Source organism: Pogona vitticeps, chromosome 4 (assembly GCF_051106095.1).
Source record: "Pogona vitticeps strain Pit_001003342236 chromosome 4, PviZW2.1, whole genome shotgun sequence".
NCBI lineage: Eukaryota > Metazoa > Chordata > Lepidosauria > Squamata > Agamidae > Pogona > Pogona vitticeps.
The window spans coordinates 166,851,006-166,874,275 of NC_135786.1; the positions used below are offsets into that span (position 1 = coordinate 166,851,006).

The window sequence follows — 23,270 nt, forward strand, 5'->3', positions numbered from 1 at the left end:
TGATGATTGAACCAAGGTATACAAAATTTTTAGCAATTTCAAGTTCTTGAAATTCGCCTCGTGGCGCAGTGGTTAAAACGCTGTACTGCAGCTAAAACTGTGCTCACGACCTGGGGTTCAAATCCCAGGTAGCCGGCTCAAGGTTGACTCAGCCTTCCATCCTTCCGAGGTCGGTAAAATGAGTACCCAGCTTGCTGGGGGGGCAATGTGTACCCTGTATAATTAAAATTGTAAACCGCCCGGAGAGTGCTTGTAGCGCTATGGGGCGGTATATAAGTCCAATAAATAAATAAATAAATAAATAAATAAATAAATAAATAAATAAATAAATAAATAAATAAATAAATAAATAAATAAATTTGTTGTCAACATTAAGGTTATGCAGTTCTCCAGAAGTTATATAGTCATATTTTTGTTGTTTTAGTGTTCAACAGCAGTCCTAATTTTTTTACAGTACTTTCTTCTTTCACCTTCATCAAGAGTATTTTTAAGTCATTGCTGCTTCTGCCAGTAATATGGTGTCATCTGCATATCATAAATGATCAATGTTTTTTCCAGCAGTTTTCAATGTTTTTTCCACCGGTTTTCACTCCAGATTCATTTGAATCTAGTCGAGCTTTTTGTTCTGCATATAAGTTGAACAGATATGGAGATAAAATGCATCCTTGTATGACAACTTTGTCAAAAAGAAATCATTCTGCTTCTCCATATTCTGTGCTAACACTAGGTTCCTATCCAGAATATAAGTTAAACATCAGGACTATCAGGTATTGAAGCATAGTCTGATATTCTTCTGAAGTTATTTGGCACACTCTAGTAATTAATGTGTATTTGCAATAAGATCTACTGCCTCTCCCATTTTGGAATCTAGTCTTAATATGAGGTATTTTTTAAACATATAGGATAGAAGTCTTTGTTGTTCCACCTTGAACATTAGTTTATTTGCATGGGGAATTGATGCATGGTCCTATAGTTATTGCACTCCTTGGAGTCTCCTTTTTTTGGTGTGTGTGGAATGTATGTTGAATGTGTCAACTGTTTCATTTTCCATATTTTGACATTTGCAGTTTCTGAGCTTGAACTGGTCCTATCGGTATCCATCTACTCTTAGTGATTTTTTTTCAACTACCTTGAGAGCAGCTTTCACTTCATTTTCAAAAACTGCAGGTTCCTCATCACAGAATTAATCTTCAAAGGAATATGTCATCCTTGCATCTCTTTTGTATAGTTCTGCAGTATATTGTTTCCACTTTCTCTTTATTTTATTCTGGTCAGATAATATATTGCCTTTTGATCTTTCAGCATCCCTGTCGTCGTTTAGTTGTTAAGTCGCGTCTGACTCTTCATGACCCCATGGACCACAGCATGCCACGCCCTCCTGTCTTCTTCTGTCTCTTGGAGTTTGGTCAGATTCATGTTGGTAGCTTCGGTGACACTGTCCAACCATCACATCCTCTGTCGTTACCTTCTCCTCTTGCCTTCACACTTTCCCAACATCAGGGTCTTTTCTCATGAGATGGCCAGAGTATTGGAGCATCAGCATCCCTAATCTAGGTTTAAATTTCTCTTTCATTTCTTGGATCTTGTAGAAGATACTTCTCATTTTTCTTCTTTTATTGTTCTTTTCTATTTTATTTTATTGCACTGTTCATTGTAGTAGTTCTCATTATCTCTATATGATAGTTGCTGAAAAGATACACTCAGGAATTTGACCCTATTCTATTACTTTTAATTTTGCTTCTTGCCTGTCAGGACCGTGTTTTCCCAATAATAAGACAGGGTCTTATATTAATTTTTGCTCCAGAAAATGCATTAGGGCTTATTTTCGGGGAATGTTTTATTTTACAGTCATGTGATCTTCTGCTTGCTGCACAATACTGCACAATGGTGGAGGTTATTTTTGGGATAGGGCTTTGCTCACTCCTCTTCTCAAGTAGCTGCCACTAGTATTTCAATTTCAATATCAATTACCCAGAGAGACCAGTGTTACTTTAAAACTTAAACTTGTTTATTTGATCAGTAAAATATAATAAGTAAATCACCAGTTGATAATCAATTTCTCTCACTCACTGAACTCACTAACACACAGCTTCTAACTCTCACTGACTTTCTGGCACACTGTCTCTCAGACTCACAGAACTCCCTTCACACATCACACACACCTTATATATCCCAGCTCCTCCCACTTCTGCACCACCTTCCGTCCCCTCATTGGCTGCTGTTCCACTGCCCAGCTGTGACGGACAGGTGAGGGCAGGGCTGAACGTTACAGGCTTATATTACGAGCATCCTGAAAAACCATATTAGGGCTTATTTTCAGGTTAGGTCTTATTTTCAGGGAAACAGGGTAACAATTTTAATTGCTTTTTTAGTCATCCATCTAGGCTTTTATTTTCCTTTGACTAAAGGAATAATTGTTTTCACATAATTCTATGAGTGATTCTTCCTGCATTGTTTCTGACTCCTAGTTCAAATTCTTCAACACTGTTTGATTCTACTTTGCTACCTACTTTTTTCTTCTGATCCCTATGATTATCAGCATATCTGACTCTTGTGTTTGATCTCCTACTGGCTGCTTGCATAAAAGCTTTGATTTCTTCTTTTTTGGTATCTGTACTAGGAGCATAGGCTTGAATGGTGGCAACACTGATAGGTTTTCCAAGAAGCCTTATTGATATTATTCAGTCATACATTGCATTACACCCTGTACAACATCTGCTCTCAGTCATACTGTTTCTTCTTATTTTGTCATTTTCAGACTAAAATACCAGACTCATGTAGGGGCTCTAGTATTGACAGGGTTCTTAACATACAATTTGATTTCATACCTAAGATCAGCGTTTTTACCAGAACACAATTTAACAGCAAAGGGAGACGGAAGAACAGAACAGAGTTGAAGGGAGAGGTGTTAAAAAGAGAGGTGGGTAGAGGTCAAAATCTTCCTTTGCCTCCTCCAAAACATCCACCTCAGCTGTGAACTTTTGCAAAGCATTTGCTAATCTATATACAACCTCCCCCTCCTCCCCTGCTAGCAGAATGGAAGGACAGGTAACCTGTAGGATATCCATTCTCCAGTTCTTTGCATTGTGCTGATAAATGCCAAAAATGCATTTTCTTGGCCTCCCTATCCTTTCTTTTTCTTTTAATAACCCAAGCCTCTTCAAAACAGGTGTGGATGCAACATTCTTCAACAACGATAAGAAAAACATACAGGCCTACTTTTCTGCTGGCTCATTTCCAATTGGAGAAAGCCCATTCTATATTTAAATGTTTCCAGTTTTAATGTTTAGAAAACCATGCTCATATTTATCTTGAATTGTTAGGCCCATCAAAGCCATCTCCCTCTCCTCTCTCCCTCTCTGCTCTCTGTACAGTCTTGAACAATGCAGGATGTGTTGAGGCAAAACTGTTTCAAATTAAGCTGAATGTCAGTCTGTAAGAGTTTTCAAGGCTAATTCAAAGGATTGTCCTGGAGCTCAGTTTCAAAGTGATGAAAAATTGGAATTCCATACTTGAATAAATTATTCTCTGCTACACAGCAGAGGTTCAGCTTTGTAGAAAGATAACACAAGTTCAACTATCTGAGTAGATGTATTCGCGAAGGGTAGAATTAGACTGTACCAGTTCATCATGCCTGCATACATAAAGAACAATATATTCTGTCTTTTGATGCTTCCTTAAAGGGCAATGGAGATGGTTGGAATGAACATAGTAATGGTCCAATGATGTGTCCATATTTCTTATCCTTAAATGGGTTGTCATCAGTATCTCTTCAGGATGACCAGCCTGTAGTTTTGTACTTGAAGCATGGCCAGGTTGTATGTTCCCCAAAGAGTTTTTCCTTCAAATCTTGTATGTTACTTGGACTAGTTTCTGGTACTATAGACTAGAATTATGATGTCAGAAAGGTTCTGTCTAGTGGTGGACTGGAAATGTACCCCCTTTTTGTCATACACAAAACAGCTCACAGTCTGGTCTAGCATGATTGTACATCTGCTTTTGTTCATTTCAGTTTCAGGTTAAGATTTCATGAAGAAGAACAAACGAGTTGAAAGCTTGCAGCATTCTAAATAAGTAGTTCATCCAATAAAATAAATAATTCTGTCTGCTTAGTATTATCAGAATATTTCAGGATTTGGAGAAGTAAGCTTGTTAAAAGGCTTCCTGCTTAATTTTTACCTCAGGTAAGCTGTTACACACTGCAACAAATATGCTTAATTTTTACATTTTTTTAAAGTAAAGCATCATTGTCCACAACTCACTAATATGTACATTGTGAAGTGCTGATCTGAAAGTATGTGACTGTTATTTTAAAGATTAAAAAAGGATTAAAGATGAGTGATGGATTTCTCAGGAGACTTTCAGTAAATTTATGTGCACACACAGCACATTTAATTGTTCAGGGTCAGCTTTCCTGCTCAAGACAAATACCTGCACATTTAAATCTGACATGCTTATTTGTCAAATCCCAAAGCTGCTGCTGCTGCTTCTAAACCTAGAGCAAAGCCACCGTATCACTCATCTTTACTTTTCTTTTTACCAATATTTGTCCCTAAGGCCATGCTTCATACCTATCCATTACCAATGCAGGAGCCTTCACTCATAACAATCATGTTATCTTACCGCATAGTATTCAACATAGAGGAAATATTGATAACTTGTTGTAATATGTGCTTGTGGAAGTAGAAATAAAATGCATGTATCAAATACTTCTCAGTAACAGATAGGAAAAAAAAAACACAATGGACTGTATAATTTTATAAGTTTTTTTTTACCAGAGTGTCCCAATTTTAAATTATGTATTACCACTTATCAATAAACCCTAAGGATGTGATGCATTTCTAGACAAGTTGAAGACACGGTGGCTGTGACTATTAAAGCTAAGCTAACACCACACTTATCAATGCATGGTTCTGAATGGATAAAGTACGCATTGAATTATCTTTTGTATTTAGCTTATCCTAGCAGTTGATTTTAGATCTCAGTTGACACTGGCAAGTTTTAGCACAGACATATCCAAAATGCAAGGATTTAGATTTAGATCTGTCATCTTTGATTTTTCAGATTTCCTAACTATCTCCAATGTTCAGAGTGAATATTAGAAAAAGATTTGTCTTGAAATTTATGATGTGGTCAACCTCAATGGGAAGAAATTCTCGTAAATGTAATAGTTGTCGCAGTTCTTCTTGCTCTCAGTGTGTCCTTTCTTCAGCACTTATGTCAGCAAGAGAAAGGTCATTCGCACTTTCCAATTCTTCCTTTTGGGCCTTGCATCAGAGTAATACAACGGCCTAGACTGGGATCATGAGCTGCTGACAAGTTTCCCAGATCATTATAGGTATAATTAAGGAAGAGTTAAGTTTTAGCTTTCCACCATCCCTAAGTAACAACCAAAGTAGTATGAAATAAAGATAAAGCTGTTCCAGACAGGGTATGTTCTTTTTACCATTCAGTGTGGAAAGATCACACAGTTTACCAGGACTCACATCTGCACTGCCTGGCCTCAAATAGGGATAACCCCCCCACCAAGGTCTGCAGAATCATTCTGGACAATGATTTGAGGCAGCCTAGAAGACAGCCCAAGCCAATTTCAAATCAATGGGCTTCCGGGAGATTTTGCATTGCCTTCTTTCTGCCAGAAACTGGTCCCATGTAGTACTTCCTCTACTAAGACTGCCTTGTGCTGCTGCTAGTTGAGGTCAACTCTTCTCAGTTTGGGGTTGAACGTGGGTCCAGTGAGTAAAGAGAAATATCATAAAATACATCTCCTCTGAGCCTGATGCATTTGTGCTATTGATAGAAAATGCCATCACACTAAATGCTTCTTCCCTGCTATACAACCTAAAAAATAAATAAAAATAAACTGCTTTTAGAAAGAAGAAAAAGGACTGGGAAGCTAGGGGGAAAACACTGTACAAAACAGGAAAGGAACGTTCATGAATGAACATGCATGAATGTCCAACAGTGCAGACACAGTACTTAAAGGGGGACAAATGCTCTTTCTGGAAGAGCTCTTGCAAATTTTCATTTTTGCATGTATAATTGGGAACCTCTGCACTTTTCACTGACACCTACTACATTTTATCTTACTTGGAAAAGAAGAAGGGATGGGAAATGTGACCTCAGAGCTATGGATCCCAACTGGGTGAATTCTTTTAGCTTTGGGGGCAAATGCCTTCCAATGATTCTTCAGATACAATTCTCTCTGTTCAAGGTGATAGTTTTTGCTGTACTGCAAGGTGTGCAGTTCATATGCCATTCAAAATTGGATTGTGGTTCCACCTTTTAAATTAATTGTTGACTGGCTGAATGACACTGTGCCTCTTCCATATTTTTTTACCTACAACAGAAAAGTATTTCACAATGAACTCATTGTCAAGTGCTGATAAATTACATTGGCATATTTCCCTGAAACACAGCTAATTTTTCATTGTGACTGAGAAGGTTATTTCAAAAACATACTTGAACAGGCTCAAATATTAAGAACTCTCCAAATGTTCAGGATCTGACACCTGCCAATTAATTAATTAATTAATTCAGCAATCCTTAAAACATTTAACCAGGATAATCTGTATTATAATATGGTGGCACTAATAATAAATGGCAAAAAATACTGTGAGGTCTGATCTTATATGTAATTCTTTTAGCTGCTGTCTTTGAACCCTATAAGTAAATAAAGCATCCTTCCTTGATTCTTTTGCTCTGGTTGCATTTAAAAGCCTCACATGCCCTTTTTTCTTATTGCAGTATTAATGTATTTCACGGGCACTAGTGGGGTGGAAATATTGGGAAAGCCCATCCCATTGGTGTCATGGGTCATGTGTGTGGCTGTTTGACTGCTGCCTGACACTACTGACCTCAGCACTGATTGTCTTTTAATCTTCAATAAACACTCATATTTCCAGCTCCAGTACTTTTCTGTAACTTCAGAATTACTATGTGATGGCAGCAGTCACTGTGTACTGTTGGACTGGGATGAAATTCAGTCAACGTTAAGCATTTTCTGATGGTAGTCACAAATGAATGAGATTCTGCAGTTTAACCTTTAAAGTGATTGCATTACACATTGCACACTGTGATCCAGGATTTTTGATCCTGGTTTGGTTGCAAATCAGTTTTCCATGCCTACAAATCAGGTTCAAAATCTGTTAATAAATGCTAGAGTTTATATGCAGGCCATTGTTTGGCTGTTTGGCCATTGAAACAAACTTCTGGTTTGGTGCACAGCCTTTATTAGAAGACCTGGTCCATTGCAGACAAGGAGAGAATTTGGAAGGAGGGGGCAAAGAAGGTGGCTGATGAGCCAATTACTCCTCAGGGTGCCTTTCCATATGAATACATATCTCTTTCCTTCCTGCTGCCTGCAATAGTGATGGTGCCTGGAGTAATGATGGTGACACATTTGGATGAAGATGACACTATTTTCTCCTTAGGAGACTGCATGGCCATCTTCTGAGATGGGGTGACTATTTTTTAAAAGTAGGCAATTTTATATTTCTCAACTCAAATCCCACTAATCTCCTCTAAGTGCAATTATAATTTTGACAAGAATTGAGGAAGTTTAAGAATGCAGCATCTGAAACCCCTGTCAGCACTTGCCTTTTTAGAAAAAAAAATGTGGCTTGTACATCTAAAAAGGGATTTGCATAATCAGGTCAGCTAATTAACTATTCTGACTGTCGTATTTTTCAGTCTGTATTTTTTCTACACTGAAAATGCAGGATGGCTTTCCCCCCAATAACATGGGAAAACCAAAGGAAGGGAGCCAATTGTCACTGGAGTTAATCTCACAGCTTTCTTTTCGCCCCTTAAGGAAAGAATAAAGCTAGAGGAACAGATCTGCTACATTTCTAATTATTCTGCTCTTTTGTAATGTGTAGCACTAATCTGTAATAGAAATCTGATAACGGGGTAAATATGTGTGATCATGAGCTTCAATAAGGCATAGCTGGTGTTACTGATGAAAAACCTAATCTAATAATGGAAGCTACAGTATGAATGAAAAGGAAGCATGTGCATTTTGGTATTGCTGTGAATATACTGCATTGCATGGCTAAATAGCGTAACTACATGTGTATGTACCATCAAAATAACTCTGGAGTTAATATTTCTTTCAGACAATTAGCTTCCAGTTATTTCTACTTTCCACATATTACAAATGTTAGTAAGGGGGCGGGCGGGGAGGAAACAGTATAGCACTTTAAAGACTAATAAGTTTATCTCAATGTAAGCTTTTGTGGATCAAAATTCACTTCTTCAAAGAGATACAATTTCTGTGACAGCCTTGTCTACCTAGCTTGCCACCCAGGCTGCAATCTACTAATTAACTGCTTGACAGTCGTATTCCTATATTAACAAACTATTGTCAGTTTATTATCTGTTTCCTCACCTGGTCATGGGGGACATAAAAGGAGACTCCCTGAAGAGACATTGCATGTATACTGGGATGTCGCCGGGGCAATGGCTACAGGCCAATCCTTCACTTCCGGAAGCATTGCACTGTAAACTTGCTTAAACTGTGCCGTGCTCTGATAAATATAAAGAAAGACCTGGTCATGAGTCTCAACACTGTGAAATAAATATAGGGGACATGTATTTGTACTCCTATTATCTGAAGAAGTAAATTTTGATCAATGACACCTTACATCATGAGTGAAAACTCTGAAATCTAAGGTTTCGGAGTTCCTGTTAATGGGTTCCAGATCATATCTAGGGTAAACAGAAACAAAGCTTAGTTGTTTTGAGGAGGGAATTTCAGCTATTGTAGCTTTTGTCACCCTCACAGCAAGCTTCATATGTATAAACTCCTTGTTGTATACTGTAATTATTAAAAATTCCCTATTCTTGTCCTCCTTGGCATCTGCTTATTTTTGTCTCCTTGAGGTAATTCTACAAATCTGACGGTGAAGTGCTGATGACAAGAAAAAAGAGTTACACCTGAGAATTTCAGACACTTCCTATGGTAATGATTAATTGTACTGTAGGGCTCCATAGCTGGAATTGCAACACGAGTTCTGCCTACCAGATTTTTACAGAGACTTGCCACATAGCTTGATGTATTCTCCTTCTTATAGTCTGAGAAGACTACATCAAGCATCAAACAGAAATGTTGGGGAAGAAGTTGATGGTTCTGTACTTAGTTGATCACCAGCATTTGGCATCTTGAGTGATGGTAGTCTGTTTGAAGAGGGCTCTTAGAAATCAAAATTTTCATGCTTCCAGATGGTTATGTGGTCCTCATGTTCACTGTTCATTAAGAAGCACCAAACATTCATTATCATTCTTTTGCCTGACAAAGGACATAACCAAGATGGCTGGAAATACACACATAATTTTGAGAGCGTGAGAAAGAGGGAGGAAAAAGGCCAGTTGGGGAGGCTGGGGGCTGACAGTAGGATTGCCCAGGAAAGAAGAATCACCTGTATCTCAGTTTTACCAACAGAATGGTACAGCTGGATTTAGCCACCGAGATGCATGACATCTTTGAACCTTGCAAATATATAAGCAGAGCAAATTGGAAGCAATTAGGCATTTCTACAGCAACAGCAGTTTTATAAACCTGCATTAAACTCCTAGAAAGCAGCTTTAGGCTCTACCAATATTTTATCTGCTAATAGCAAAAATTTCCAACACATTCTTTTTTTCAGAGTCATAAATTGCTGTTGCTAGAATCAGAGACCGTTATATCGGTGTGATTGCCTCATGTAGTAGGCGACCTTTACTGCTGCTTGGAACACATTCTGACAGTGAAGTATTTTAGGCTCTATATTGTCCCTGGCCATCCAGGGTAATTGTCATATGGCCTTTTGACAAAAAGGCTATAAATACTGTTTAGTTTGGGAACTTGAATAAAAAATATTTTGAGCTCATATCCCTGGGTTTTCTGCAGATCTTAGTTTGGTCTTGTGTACACCTCCTGTCTCCTGGTTCCCCTCTTCTAGTTTACCTCTGAGAACTTCATAAAGCAAAGATAGCATTGTTTGTGAATTCTCAAAAGTTTTTTACAACGTATAATGAAAAAGAAGGAATACGGCTGCTCTGTCCACACTCCATCTCCATGTTCTTCACCGTCTTGGTGTATGTCTGAAAGAGAAGAGGGCTCTTCTATCCAGCAGGTTTTTGTATAGTAATAATCAAGTCAATTCTGACTTATGGTGACTCTTTCCAAAGTTTTCTAGGTATAGAATATACAAAAGTGGTTTACCATTCCCTTCTTCTAGGGGCCATCCCCTGGGACTGTGCAACTTGCCCGAGGTCACACAGGCTATCCTTGCACAAGGCATGGTGGAGAATCACACCCCCAACCAGATACCTAAACCACTGAGCTATCCAGCCAGGTTTTGTACAGTACATTATGTGCCCTCACACACAGAAGCTATTTGCTTTAAAATTTTTCTAGAACACAAGATGGTTACAAGAATAGAGCTGGAGGGTTAAGAGTTTGTGTGCTTACTCTTGCTCTTAATTACATTGAATACAAGGGTAATTAAGCTTTAGAATGCCTAAAGCATTACTAATTACTATTGTTTAGAATTGTTTTTAATTGTTTTTAACTGTTTTAGCTTATAATGTTTGATGGAACCCGCCTGGAGTAGACGTTGTCTAAAAGGGTGGGATAGAAATCTAATAAACAAACAAACAAACAGACAAACAAACAAACAAACAAATAAAGAGGGCTATTGTCAAAATCAAAACAGTATCACTGGCTATAGCCTATTAATCTACAAAGTATCTAAACTGTAATAGGATTCTGTCCCAGAATATTAATATTTTTGCGGTGTGTGTGTGTGGAAAGGGAGGACATTTGACTCAGTGGTCAACAAGTATCTGTTTTCCATGCAGGAGGCCTCAGGTTTAATCCCATCATTTCCAGGTAGGATTAGGAGAGAATCCTATCTGAAACAATGGAAGGCTTCTGCCGTTCAGTGCTGACAGTACTGAGTGGGATAGCCTAAGGGTCTGCCACAGTAAAAGCAACTTTCTCCATTCAAAATTAAATATCTACTTCCCATTGGGGAACATTTTAGACAAAATGGTTGTGAAGATGCATTATCGGTAATTAAAGCATTCCCAACTTCTAACAATACAAAACCCTTTGAGATTGACGAAATAAATTTGAAATCTTAGGACATTTAAGCCATCTGTCATTCTTTTTGTAACATAACCATCCTCAATAATTGGAATGAAAGCAATTACATATATTCAGAATGTAATACTGCCTTTCACCTTCAAATTCTCATTTTCAAAGGGAGATAATGGAATGAACATTGGGGGAGTCCGTGAAAGATAAAATACACATTTTAATGCAGCATTTTCTTTGAGCACCAAGATACCAAAATAATATTTGGTATATATATTCATAAAGCAATGCTTTATTTAAAGTATGAAACATACTTAATGGTATTTTATGCCCATTTTCAAGATGAGAAAATGTGAAAAGGCAGCTTCTGTTGTAAAACAGTACACACTATATTTATTGCCTATATACTACAATTTCATAAAAATCATAGATCAACATATATGGGTTTGATCTGTTTTATTCTCACACCAGTAGGCATCCTTCAGTCTCAAAAGACTATGGTAACATACACTAAATAGAGGTCTTGGAACAGTGCCTAGTGTGGCTGAGAAGGCCAATTTGAGAGTGACAATCCCTTCCACACTGAAGACAAATACAATATGTTCCCTGTCCAGCTCCCTGATTTTGCTGCTTTCGGGGCTGCCTCTTTGCCTCGGCCTGCTGGACAAGGGTCTCTGCAAATTGGGAGAGGCCATCATGCAACGCCTGCCTCCAGGCTGAATGCTCAGATGTCAGGGTTTCCCATCTGTTGAGGTCCATTCCTAAGGCCTTCAGATCCCGCTTGCAGATATCCTTGTATCGCAGCTGGGGTCTCCCTCTGGAGCGCTTTCCCTGCACTAATTCTCCATACAGATCTTTTGGAATCTGATCATCAGCTATTCATTTATTTATTGTCACAACACCCCTCTAGTACAGACTAAGAATGAGAATCGGCCACTGGCCCATGAACTTCAAGATGAAATATGAGATCTGAACAAAATATTAATGTCATAATCTTACATTCTAGCTTCTATTGCTGTAGCATTCTCTAATACATATGAAATGATAAGCCTCTTTGGGACCATCTTTTCCAGAATTCCGTAATGGTGTCAGGTCAATGGGGGCATTTGGAAGATTGAGGAATTTCACAAAAGGGCTAATATGAGAATAAGCTTAGTCACAAGATGGCTGACCTAGAGCCAGTCAGAAAGGGCAGGGTAGATATCTCAAAACCCTAGCACAAGAGAGGTTGTCTCTGAGTCCCAAATGTCAAGCCACAACTTGTGATTCCATGCAACAAAACAAAATACCCATTTCTCAGAAACCACACTGATTCATCACACACATGCCAAAACCATTTTATTTAAAATGCGGGACAAGATTCTCCCCCACCAGCATATTCCATGGACAGAAACTGACTGGACTGGCTATTGAGCATTGGCAATAGGACATGGTCCTCTACTGCTACATGGGAAGGCAACTGTTCAGATGGTCTAGTCCTTGCACACCTGTGTCCTCCCAACATTTGCAGTTCCTGCCCTCCTGGCTTCTGCCCACTTAATGGTAGAGCCAGCCCTGCTCTTCTGAATTGGTGGTGGTGGGGACATAGAGTGCCCAGGCATGAGACAGAATTAGGATTGCTTTAGTAATGTTATATGCAGTTTCCTTTTTAATATATCAGGTTTCCTTCTGCATGTAAACAGTGTGAACAGAAATACCTTGAGAAATGTAGTGCTCCAGAAATGCTCTCTCCTGCAAGCTTCAGCCAAGCCATCCCTTTGCTAAAATTAAAAAAACTACAAGCATATTCTAGAAACAGCTTTTTCCTTTTTTTTTTTTTTAACAAACATGTTTGGGGGAGAGAAAACACATACCATTTCTGGTCTTATTGCATCTTTCAGTTTGTTCCATTCAAGAGGATTAGTTTAGTTGCTTACTGAGGCCCCCATGCTTAATTTTCCATGTTTGTTGACAATAAGCTTGGTTGAACTGTCATTTTCATATTTCAGTGCACCAAAGGCCCCTTAAAGAAGATAGCTGCTGCAAGTGTGAAAAAGAGATATGTTGCTTACTCCCTAATGGCTTATTACCACCACATTTGCAATTCAGATCAGCTTTAAATTGACTGAATTTTTTGAACACATAGCAGGCAGTTTATACTAGTGATTATCTGGAAGTTCATATGTGACATGAACTAAGGTTGTGTTAAAAACAAATAGCAAATAATTCCTCCTATAGAGTCAAAATGTCACAATTTAGAAGTGTATGTTATTTCAGACAGTGTCAGTTCTGTCAGAAAATCCCACATTCAGCAAAGGTTTGTGATTAGAAAGTCCAGGATGGTTCTGCTTTTTTCTTGATTTAAAAAGAAATATATTTTTACATCTCAATAGACTGAGTAAAAATCTCATTTTTTTTTAAAAAAAAAACACCCTCAAATATCCTAATTGTAAAAATAAAAGGCCCTTGGGGCAGTGGTAGGCCTGAGTTGCCTAGCAACCCTCAGCAGGTAGCAGAGATGCAGCTGCAGCTGTCCTGATTCTTTCCTAAGAATCTCCTTATAGCTGTTTGTGTTGATCTTTAACCAGGCTTTTAAAATGCTGGATTTTCATCCTTAGTTCCTAGTTTGCTGTAGAAGACTGCTCAGGTTTTGTCCCTAAGGTATCTCGCATTAGGGGCTAGTGTTTAATCTTTGAAGAATAATAAACCGAGGAAGATTTAGAATTGTATGTACCACCATTTTAACTTGAGACTGTGTGTCATATTCTGGCAGTTTCATGAAAAGGTTTCTCTGTTATAATGGTTAAACAACATCTGTGAATGTTCTTTTGCTCCCATATTCCTAAATATACTAAACGTTTGCTTTTTATGACTGTTTTCATGTTATCCCATAATGATTGCATGAAGAAATCATTTAGGCTTGGGTTTTATTAAACCAGAGAATTTGATCCTTTGGGTGTAGTTATAATAAATAAGATTTTAAAAAAAGGAGTTGTGGGGAGCAGAGGTTATATTTTACTTACAACTGAGACAAAACTTACCCTAAGAATATGCTTATGCTTGGCAGTCAGTTTTCCAAATAATGGTGAGCTGTGAGAGTTTGCTCTTTCTCTAAGAGTGCAAAATACCCAGTTGCTGTTGCTAAGATTCCAGTCTTGCTTAGCTCCATTTAAAAAATGGTGCCAACCAAGTACTTATTTTGTGCACTTTGTATTTATGGTGAAGTGCTGCGATAAGAGAATGGAGTATGTGAACCCAGGGAGGCCAGCTTCATACAATTGCTTTTCTTTCCTATAATGACCCCGTAGTGAGAGGCAGCAGAACCTGAGTTCTAAAGGGAGTTGAAGTCATTAATATAATCCTCCTGGAATGCAGATGCTATTTCTCTAGTACGTAGACAAATGCATATCTTATAAGAATGTCATGGGGGAGCAACATGCTTCTTTTTTCCAAACTGAAAACAAATACAGTGGACCCTTGACTTACAGACGGCTTGACTTACAGACTTTTTGAGTTACAGACTTCTCTGGCTGCAAAATTTAGGTTTGACTTGCAGACTGAGATTTGACTTACAGACCAGAAAAAATCCAAAATGGAACAAAAATGGCCTGTTACGGGATTAATCGGTTTTCAATGCACTGTAGGTCAATGGAGACTTGACTTACAGACTTTTTGACTTGAGAACCGCCTTCCAATACGGATTAAGTTCTCAAGTCAAGACCCCACTGTAGACAAATGAGACAGATAATGCAATAGATTATAAGCCTAACCTGCCAGTGCTCAAGAAATATATTGAAGAAATGTTTGTTTCTGGGTAAAGTTTAAAAGCCTCATCTTCACCTTAAATCTTGGGGGGATCTCATGTAGCACACCTCATGCATGATGGGTTGTTCTTGTTGTTTAGTCATTAAGTCGTGTCTGACTCTTCGTGACCCCATGGAGCAGGGCATACCAGGCCCTCCTGTCTTCCACTGACTCTGGGAGTTTGGTCAAATTCAAGTTGGTAGCTTCTATGACACTACAACCATCACATCCTTTGTCGTCCCCTTCTCTTTTTTCCTTCACACCTTCCTAACATCTTTTCTGAGGAGATTTCTCTTCTCATGAGATGGCCAAAGTATTGGAGACTCAGCTTCAGGATCTGTCCTTCTAGTGATCACTCAGGGTTGATTTCCTTTAGAATGGATAGGTTTGTTCTCCTTGCAGACCAGGGGAATCTCAAGAATCCCCTCCAGCACCACAATTCAAAAGCAACAATTATTCGGTGGTCAGCCTTCTTTATGGTCCAGCTCTTTATGGTGTGATGGGTTGAGGGATAATAAATCCTTCCATGTTGCACCCTTGTATGTGAGGATTATGAAGTACAACATTTTTGTTCATACAGGAAAGAACAGTGATTTTCTTGATAGACTTTCTCTTGGCAAGAATGAAGCTTTCTGTAATAATGACCATTACTGTGCAAAATTGTATAAATTGGAAATTATGCACTTTGCCCAATACTAGGGTGATTACTATGTTTATTTTAGAAATTAAGGTGCAGGATGTGTTATTTAAATCTTTCTAGCTCTCAAAGGAGAAGGACAATAATGATACTTTCTGCAAAATACACCTTGTGAAGGAAGCAAGAGCTTTTTATTTCATTCTCATCTGAAGGCAGTAAGGTGTCTTGCCATGTCAAGACTGCTTAAATTGATAAGAACAAAAAATGTAATGAGTTGCCCCCAATGATGGACAACACCAGGCCACCATTTCCCCATCAGTTATGTCATCTCAGCCTTGAAACTTATTACCTATTTGTACTCAATACAAAACTGTTGTCGACTTTAAACTTTTGTGGGTTTGCCCGTTCAAGTGTTAGCATTTCAGGATGACTTCCTGTCTCAGAGATGTTCTCAGAACAGATGCTTTGAAAACTGACTAGTGTACCCGTGTATTTTTTCTTGAATTTGCAGTTAGATTCAAGTAAGCAGAAAGGTATTTTAAGATTTTTGTTACTGTAATATAAAAATATGTAGATTGCGGACCTTACATTGGACTAAATCCAAATGGGAGTAAACTCTTTAATTAAATGGGCTTACTTCCATGTTGACTTGCCAGGATCTGCTCTATTTTTGTTGGATTTATCCCAATATTTTCACTATAAGTGTAGTTCCTAAGCACTGAGAAATCCAGAAACAGGACTTACGACATGTACATGTTTTCAGTAAATTGACTTAATATTCCAGTAACATTGGAAAATGTTACTTTTTAGAACAACAGGTGATAATGTATTGACACCCTCTTTAAAAGTGGGTTTGCATGCCTACTTTAACATAGAAAAAGACCAACGATTACAGATTTCCCCAGGGAATGTATCCCAGAGTGATTTGCGGTTCAGAGATGGTCTGAGGAGGCTTAAGAGGACATATTTGGTCCATATTTTGCTCATCCCTGATGTAGAAAGTGGTTCTTGAAATGTTCTAGTTTCACAGCAAGAACATGTAAGTCACACATGATAATGGGATAATTTACAGGGAAAAGGAAACCGGGCATGGTAAGTGGCATTCATCACAGAATGTTTTGCTTTGTGTTCTGTTCCTTTACAACATGTAACATGCTAAATGGCTTGAGGTGAAACTGGGCATAGCTTTTTATTTTTTTTCTCTGCTGCAAGGCTTTAGGAGTAGACAAGACCTCTTGATTCTCAAGTGGTGGCATCAGTGTTCTAGTTCATAATAGTAAGTTTTTATACCACTTTGTGGGTCTCTTAAGCACAGGTCACTTGTAATGCAAGAAAATTGTCAGTAATGTGGTAATACAAACAGTATATATTTAAATATTAAAATTTTCCTTATTATATAAGTCCAAGGAAAAACTTTCAATATACTTAACTATATGGTAGTATTGCATCTCAACTGTTAACAACTAATGCAAGACAGCAAATAAGCAAGGCAACAGAGAATCAATCTACTCCAAAAGTAGGCAACAATACTTGAGAAATAAAACCATTATCAGACCTAAACAGGCATTAGTTTATATTGTCACATTCACATAGCCCAACGGCATGCTGGCAGGGTCACAAAGTCCACCCACCTTCCCACCTGTTCCTGAAGAAGCAAACAAAATATTGCTCCCAAACTTCCATTGGATTATACACAGTTAAGAGAATGAATATACAGTAAATTATACCATTTTTTTAAAAAAAAATCAATCAAATGGTTGAGCAGGCAGGCTGCAGTAAACATAATAAAAAATGGTGAAAATCCCCCACATCAATTTAAAAAAAGGGGGGGGGGAGGATCTGTAATGGAGGTAGGGAGGCAGCAGGATAAGATAGAGGGCACCAGGAGGTCCATAGTCCACAAGAAAGACTAGATCCAAAGACCACTTCTCACTGGGTTCTAGACCCTTCTGTAGATCTAAAATTCCCTGCTCTGCCATCGATACTCTGATTGGTTGCTGACACCCTTTTTGTCACACCACTGTGTCTTTGCAATAGCCCTTATGATGCTATTGGATGAAAAAAAATCTGAGACTATTTAACATACAAAGGTGAAAGAAAAGTCTAACAAAAGAGGAAAAATTTTAAAGCCCCTTTGTGTACTTCTCTCTTGTGGATAAGAATCTTTCATATTTTAGAGGTTTTTGGGAGTCAATAAATAAAATAATATAAAAATGAAAAAGAGCCTTTTTCTTGATGTTTTCTTTCTTTTCATAAACAAAAAAGTCCCTAGTCATTTTGGCCAACATATTACTGTATACAATGTTAAAATTATACTCTCAGATCATTTCAAGGAGCTCGGCAAGAGATATATTAACGTCAATCTGTATTAAAAAGTATTTATTCTGATGTGGCTATTAGATAATTCACAAATTCCTCATTTCCTTTTGCCTACACTTTGCTAAATTATTTTCTTAATTCTGTCAAGTATACCTTATGTATGTTCATTCTGAAACAAAAGATATACCCCTTCATTTAAAATCCTATCATGGTGTATCATTTAGCTGTGAGCTATTATATTTCACTTCAACTGAATATTCAGCTTCCCAAGAAAATCAGTGCCATTGATGAGGAACAAAAGATGGAACCCTGTTCAATTGTTCTCCACACATGTAAGTTCTCCACATATGTAGTGGGAGAAGTGATAGTCATTCTGGCCTAGTTCCATACCTCCCCTGCTGTTATCTTCATATTTTGCACGTGGAGAGAAACTCAAGAGAGGAAGCTATTCTCTGCAGAAGGACACTGCCTGTAGATACAGATTGATATAAATGGTAAGAGAACTTTCGTAGCATGCTCATGGCCTCTTTGTATATAAAATTGATATATGTGGAGAATGCTTGACTTGTGCTTTCCACAGTCTAGTTAATAGGCCTTTTGCCTTTATTTTTTGAAGTTTACTATAATGAGCAGATATTGTTCAAATAAAAAATTATCAAATATCCCACAGGGCATTTTAGAATCACCTGAAAAATGCCCTTGAAGCAGAATAGGTTCTTTAAATCCATGAGAAGAAACAACATGGAGACAAGTTTTTTAAGATCGACATTTTCTTTTCGGCTACCTTATCTAAATACCTTTTTTGTGGAAAAATCAGTATAAGTTGGCATAAAAGTGAGAAAATTTATGGCAAGTGTCAGGAATGTGGATTAATAGCACCTGGCTTTCCCCTAATTAGAATTTATTATAATAATATCAGCAAGATACTCCTATTTTGTACCACAGTTGCAAGGACTGTGGTTTCATGCAGTAGGACGATTTTCTCAGCCTACAACTGTTAGAGGTCAATTGTTCTTGCCTAAAATAATACCATATAATTAAGAGAGACAAAAATCTGGGATGTTGTAATTTGTCTTCATGAACAGAGATGATCCTGGAGGAGTCATTATTTTGTATGCATAGTCAATATCAACTAGCAAGTTACCACTTGTCTTTGGCAAAATTATAGCCAGTCTCAGTGGCTGTATCTTGGCGTGTCATTATTGAAGTGTCCATGGTGTCTGCAGCTCTTGAGAAAGAGACTGGATTGGACCAGGTTTGCATAAATGTGCTATCTTCCTTGGTTCCCAAAAGGCTACAGCCCTCTTCAGATATTAATTAACACTTTTTCTGTGAACATGCTTAGAAGGAAGTACAGTACCTGACTCTGCTCCCACAGAGCTAGATACTGGCACTTCATTGCATCTTGCCTTTGTCATGTGAAAAGAGGAGAGATTCCTGTTCATGTGTAGGATACATGCACAAACACACATACATTCACAAGAACTAAGATTTCCTAGGAATCTTGCTTGCATGGAGAGCTTACACACAAGCAGAAACCTCTCATCTTCAGACTAGGTGTTGAAGAAAAGCAATAATAAAAGAGGTTGGGACGAGGCATTCTCCTGCAAAATGCATTCGGAACACCAATAATAATAATGCATGAATCAAAAATATAGGTTTCCCTTATCCTTGCCTACAGTTGTGTGGTATATCCGTATAGAAACAGTTTATTCTTTATTGCTAAGAAAAGAGATATACAAAAAGCACTGCCTATTGTATGGTCTTATTTGCCAATTATGCTCCAGTCTTCTGTATGCTTCTTTTCTCATTTACTCACAAAGATTCAGAAAGGTGCAGGTAGCAACATTCTGGGCGTGGGCTGGTTTGCTCCAACAATTGTATCATGTGAGAACCAGAAAAATGAGTGAACCAGGTTGTTCCTACAATAAGTGGATTTTTAATCTTTTCTTTGTGACTTTTGTTAAAAGCCAGGTTGAGAACCTGCCCACAACAAAATCCCCCACCAAGTACCAACTGACAGTGGATTTGGCTGTGGACAGGTTCTTGACCTGACCTTTAAGAAAAGTCACAGATAAAATAAAAACAATCCCCCTTGTTTCCCCCAGAACAGAGGAAATATTTAATTTGCCAGTGCCATGAAGTATCCGTCTTCTTAAGTCACTTCAAGATATAGGAAATTGACAGTGGAAAGAGCAAGACAAAATAGGGTTGTTTGTTGTGCATATGCCATTTAGATGCAAGGATCACATCAAGTGGCATACCGGAACTTTAACCAACCTTAAGTGATCCAATTTAGCCCACTCCAATTAAGCCCATTCACAAATGAATTCATTCACAGTTTGTGCCACAACAATCAATTTAAAACACCAGATGGGTTTTAGTTAGTTGATGTGTATAGTTTCCTCAGCTATACTGATGCTTGGCCCAACTCCTGACATTTAATGATACTGGCAAATTAAACTCTTCCTCTGCTTTATGGAAGGGCAGTGAAAGTAAAAAAAAAAAATTTACACTGTAATAGAGCAGCTCTGATGCACTGTAATACTTGTAAAAAACCAAATTGTGGGACAAATGGCATCTCATCATACCCTGTTTTTAGATAAGACATTTTAGGATGATTGTGGTATATCTCTAGCTGGTAACTGGAGCCTCGTGGCACAGTGGTTTAGCTACTGTTCTGCAACCAAAACTGTGCTCATTACCCAGGGGTCAATCCCCGGTAGCTGGCTCAAGGTTGATTCAGCCCTCTATCCTTCCAAGGTCGGTAAAATGAGTACTCAGCTTGCTGTGGGGGCAATGTGTAGCCTGCAAATTAACTTGTAAACCACCCAGAGAATGCTTTAAGCTCTATGGGGCACCAACTAAAAAGTGAATTTGACCCAACTCTGGGAGGCAGTGGAAGACAGAAGGGCCTGGCGTGCTCTGGTCCGTGGGGTCATGAAGAGTCAGACACGACTTAACCACTAAACAACAACAAAAAGTGAATTTCAACATTCTTCTGTATTACTTTTTGTACATACACTTACTTGGAGAATTCTTGTATGAAAAGAAAAGGATACTCAATCTTCCCAATTTCACAGGAATAGTATAAAACACATGCTGTGTGCTTTCTCTAGGCCCATCTATTTTTAAAGAGAGGTTTCTCAGAAAACTCAAAGTGCACATTTCATTCTCTGTGGATATGCATTAGTCAAGAAATAAGTATTTTCTGACTGGTGAAGGTACAAACTTTCTTGTTTCAATATCACAAAGAATAAAATCTGACTTCTGAAATTTCTGTTTCATCCTTTGAAACAGCAGGGAACAAAGTCATCAGCCATACTGAACTTAAATGCAACTGAATCTGCTTTTAAGGAAGGCTTCCTGCACTGCTGTGTTGCCAATAGGCATGACACAAGAGACAAGAATCTCTGTCACCCACTGGTTCTGCTACAAGTTCTGTAGGTATGCAAATTAATTGAGTTGCTTACACAGTATATAGTGGCATATGCCATTTTAAAATGATGTATGCACTTCAAAAATCCAAAGCATAAATGATGGGTGGTTAAGCATCTACATCTTTTGGTCTAAACTACTTTAAAACCATTTGTCAGCACAAATATGCCATATTCTATGTATATTAAAGCCATATTCTGTGTACATTATAATCAGGATTTCAGCTTTTGGTGAGGACAGAAGTACTATAATAACACCCTGTTGGTTTTCATTGATCACTTGGCACTTACGAAAGCAGAAGGATGTGCAAAAACTGCACAAATTGACAACCCAAAATTTAAGAAAGGATGTAGGTCATGTTTTTAGCCAAGTATTTGGGCTAGATTTTCACTTTATCAGATCTTGATAATCTATTCATAGATAAAACAGTTTTCAAATAGTCTCATTAAGAATAATTTAGAATGTGTGCATATTTTCTGGCACATGACTGAAGTTCATTTCTGCAATAAAATGACACAGCTACTGTAGGTAGCAAAATATGATGTGGTAACAGAGATTCAAGGGAGCCCTATTGGTAGAATTGCAGCTTGATTTTCTACAGTGCATTTTCTGCTCACACCTCATCTATTAATTGAAATCTCTGGAGGACTAACTGAAATGCCAACTAGATTTTTAAAAATTAAGTTTAGCAACTTTCAGGAGCAAAATATCCCAGCTGGTCATCAATAACTGAATATTCCCTTCCCCACTCTTTCCATGAATCTGAGAGCCAGTCTTCAAGTTTTTCTTTGAAAAGGAAAAAAGTGATGCCCACATCCTACTATGGATTCACAAAAATGGAGTTTAGGAAAAAGTCGGGCCTTCTGGAATCCTTTAATTCCTGAAAAATGGCCACAGCTGGTGACATCAGAAGCCTTATAAAGTGTAAAGTTGTGCAACAGAATTTCAGCCATTATCTCATAAATTAAATTGATTCAAAATATTTGTGAGTAGCCACTTTTTTTAAAGTTTCATTTTCAATTAAAATTAATACTCTACTTTTAAGACAATTTAAGCTGTAGCTCCTGTATTCACTTATCTTTGAGAAAGCTCCACAGATCTCAGTGAATTCCTCCTGTGTCTGAATAATGTATAAAAATGTAGAGTGCTAGTTACATTTAAATGCAGTTGTTAGGTTTGCTTGTTTGTTTGTTTGTTTGCTGTCTTTCTCCCAATGAGGTTATCAGCAACCAACATATTTGGCCTATTATTTCAGAGATGAATGCCGCTTTTGCTAATAAAATAAGAAGTTTCACTTGCAGCATGGTATGGGGATTACACACAAACTCCCTAAATCTCTGGCTGTTTTTTACCATTCTGTTCAACTGAGGATGTTTCCTTGAATAATTAAAGCATCAGTTGCCCATGGGTTCTGGCTGAAAAGGCTTGTGAGGCATTCCAAACATCTTAAACTTATCCTAGTTTTCACAAACTCATTTCAATTACATTTTTATTAATTTTTATTGCTTGATTTGAATATTCCTATGACATATCAATAAAACAGTAAATGACAGCAGAAAAGAATGATACTTCTTAGGGTTTTCAGACACTGAGGGGGTGTTTACATCCAAAACCAAAGAAAAATGTGCATAATGTGGCTATAAATCTTGTTCCAAGCAGCAGGATTTTCTATAAAAGATGCCCTGTGCAGTGAAAAGGCATAAAGCTAAAAGCAGGTGATTTGCAGTGGATTTAATGCTACAATTTTAACCAAAGTTGCTCAACAGTTACTGTCATGAATAAGGCGACATTTCAAGAGTTTCAGGTAGTTGTCAATTTTGTGGGAGTCCCGACGCAAACAGTGCAACAGATTATAAAAAGCAAAAAGACGAGAATCTTCATCAGCCAGCTGAAGGGCTGGGAGTCCTGGCCATCTAGAATAGACTTCATTACCTAAATCAGCTGGATGAACCTAATGAAAGACGAAAAAAATCTACTCAGCAGATTTCACTGAGATGACAATATCATGTCAAC

At 37.9% G+C, this 23,270-nt stretch overlaps 1 protein-coding gene across 1 annotated transcript in view; it reads right to left on the bottom strand.

Moving 5' to 3' along the window:
- Positions 1–457: 457 nt before the first annotated feature.
- The window catches only part of PRL (prolactin), a 28,836-nt gene continuing 6,023 nt past the window's right edge, over positions 458–23,270 (bottom strand). Inside the window, exon 4 of the mRNA XM_020781656.3 lies at positions 458–23,208. Within this exon, the coding sequence (XP_020637315.2) occupies positions 23,017–23,208 (192 nt within the window). The 3' untranslated portion in view covers positions 458–23,016. The remainder of the gene's footprint in view (positions 23,209–23,270) is intronic.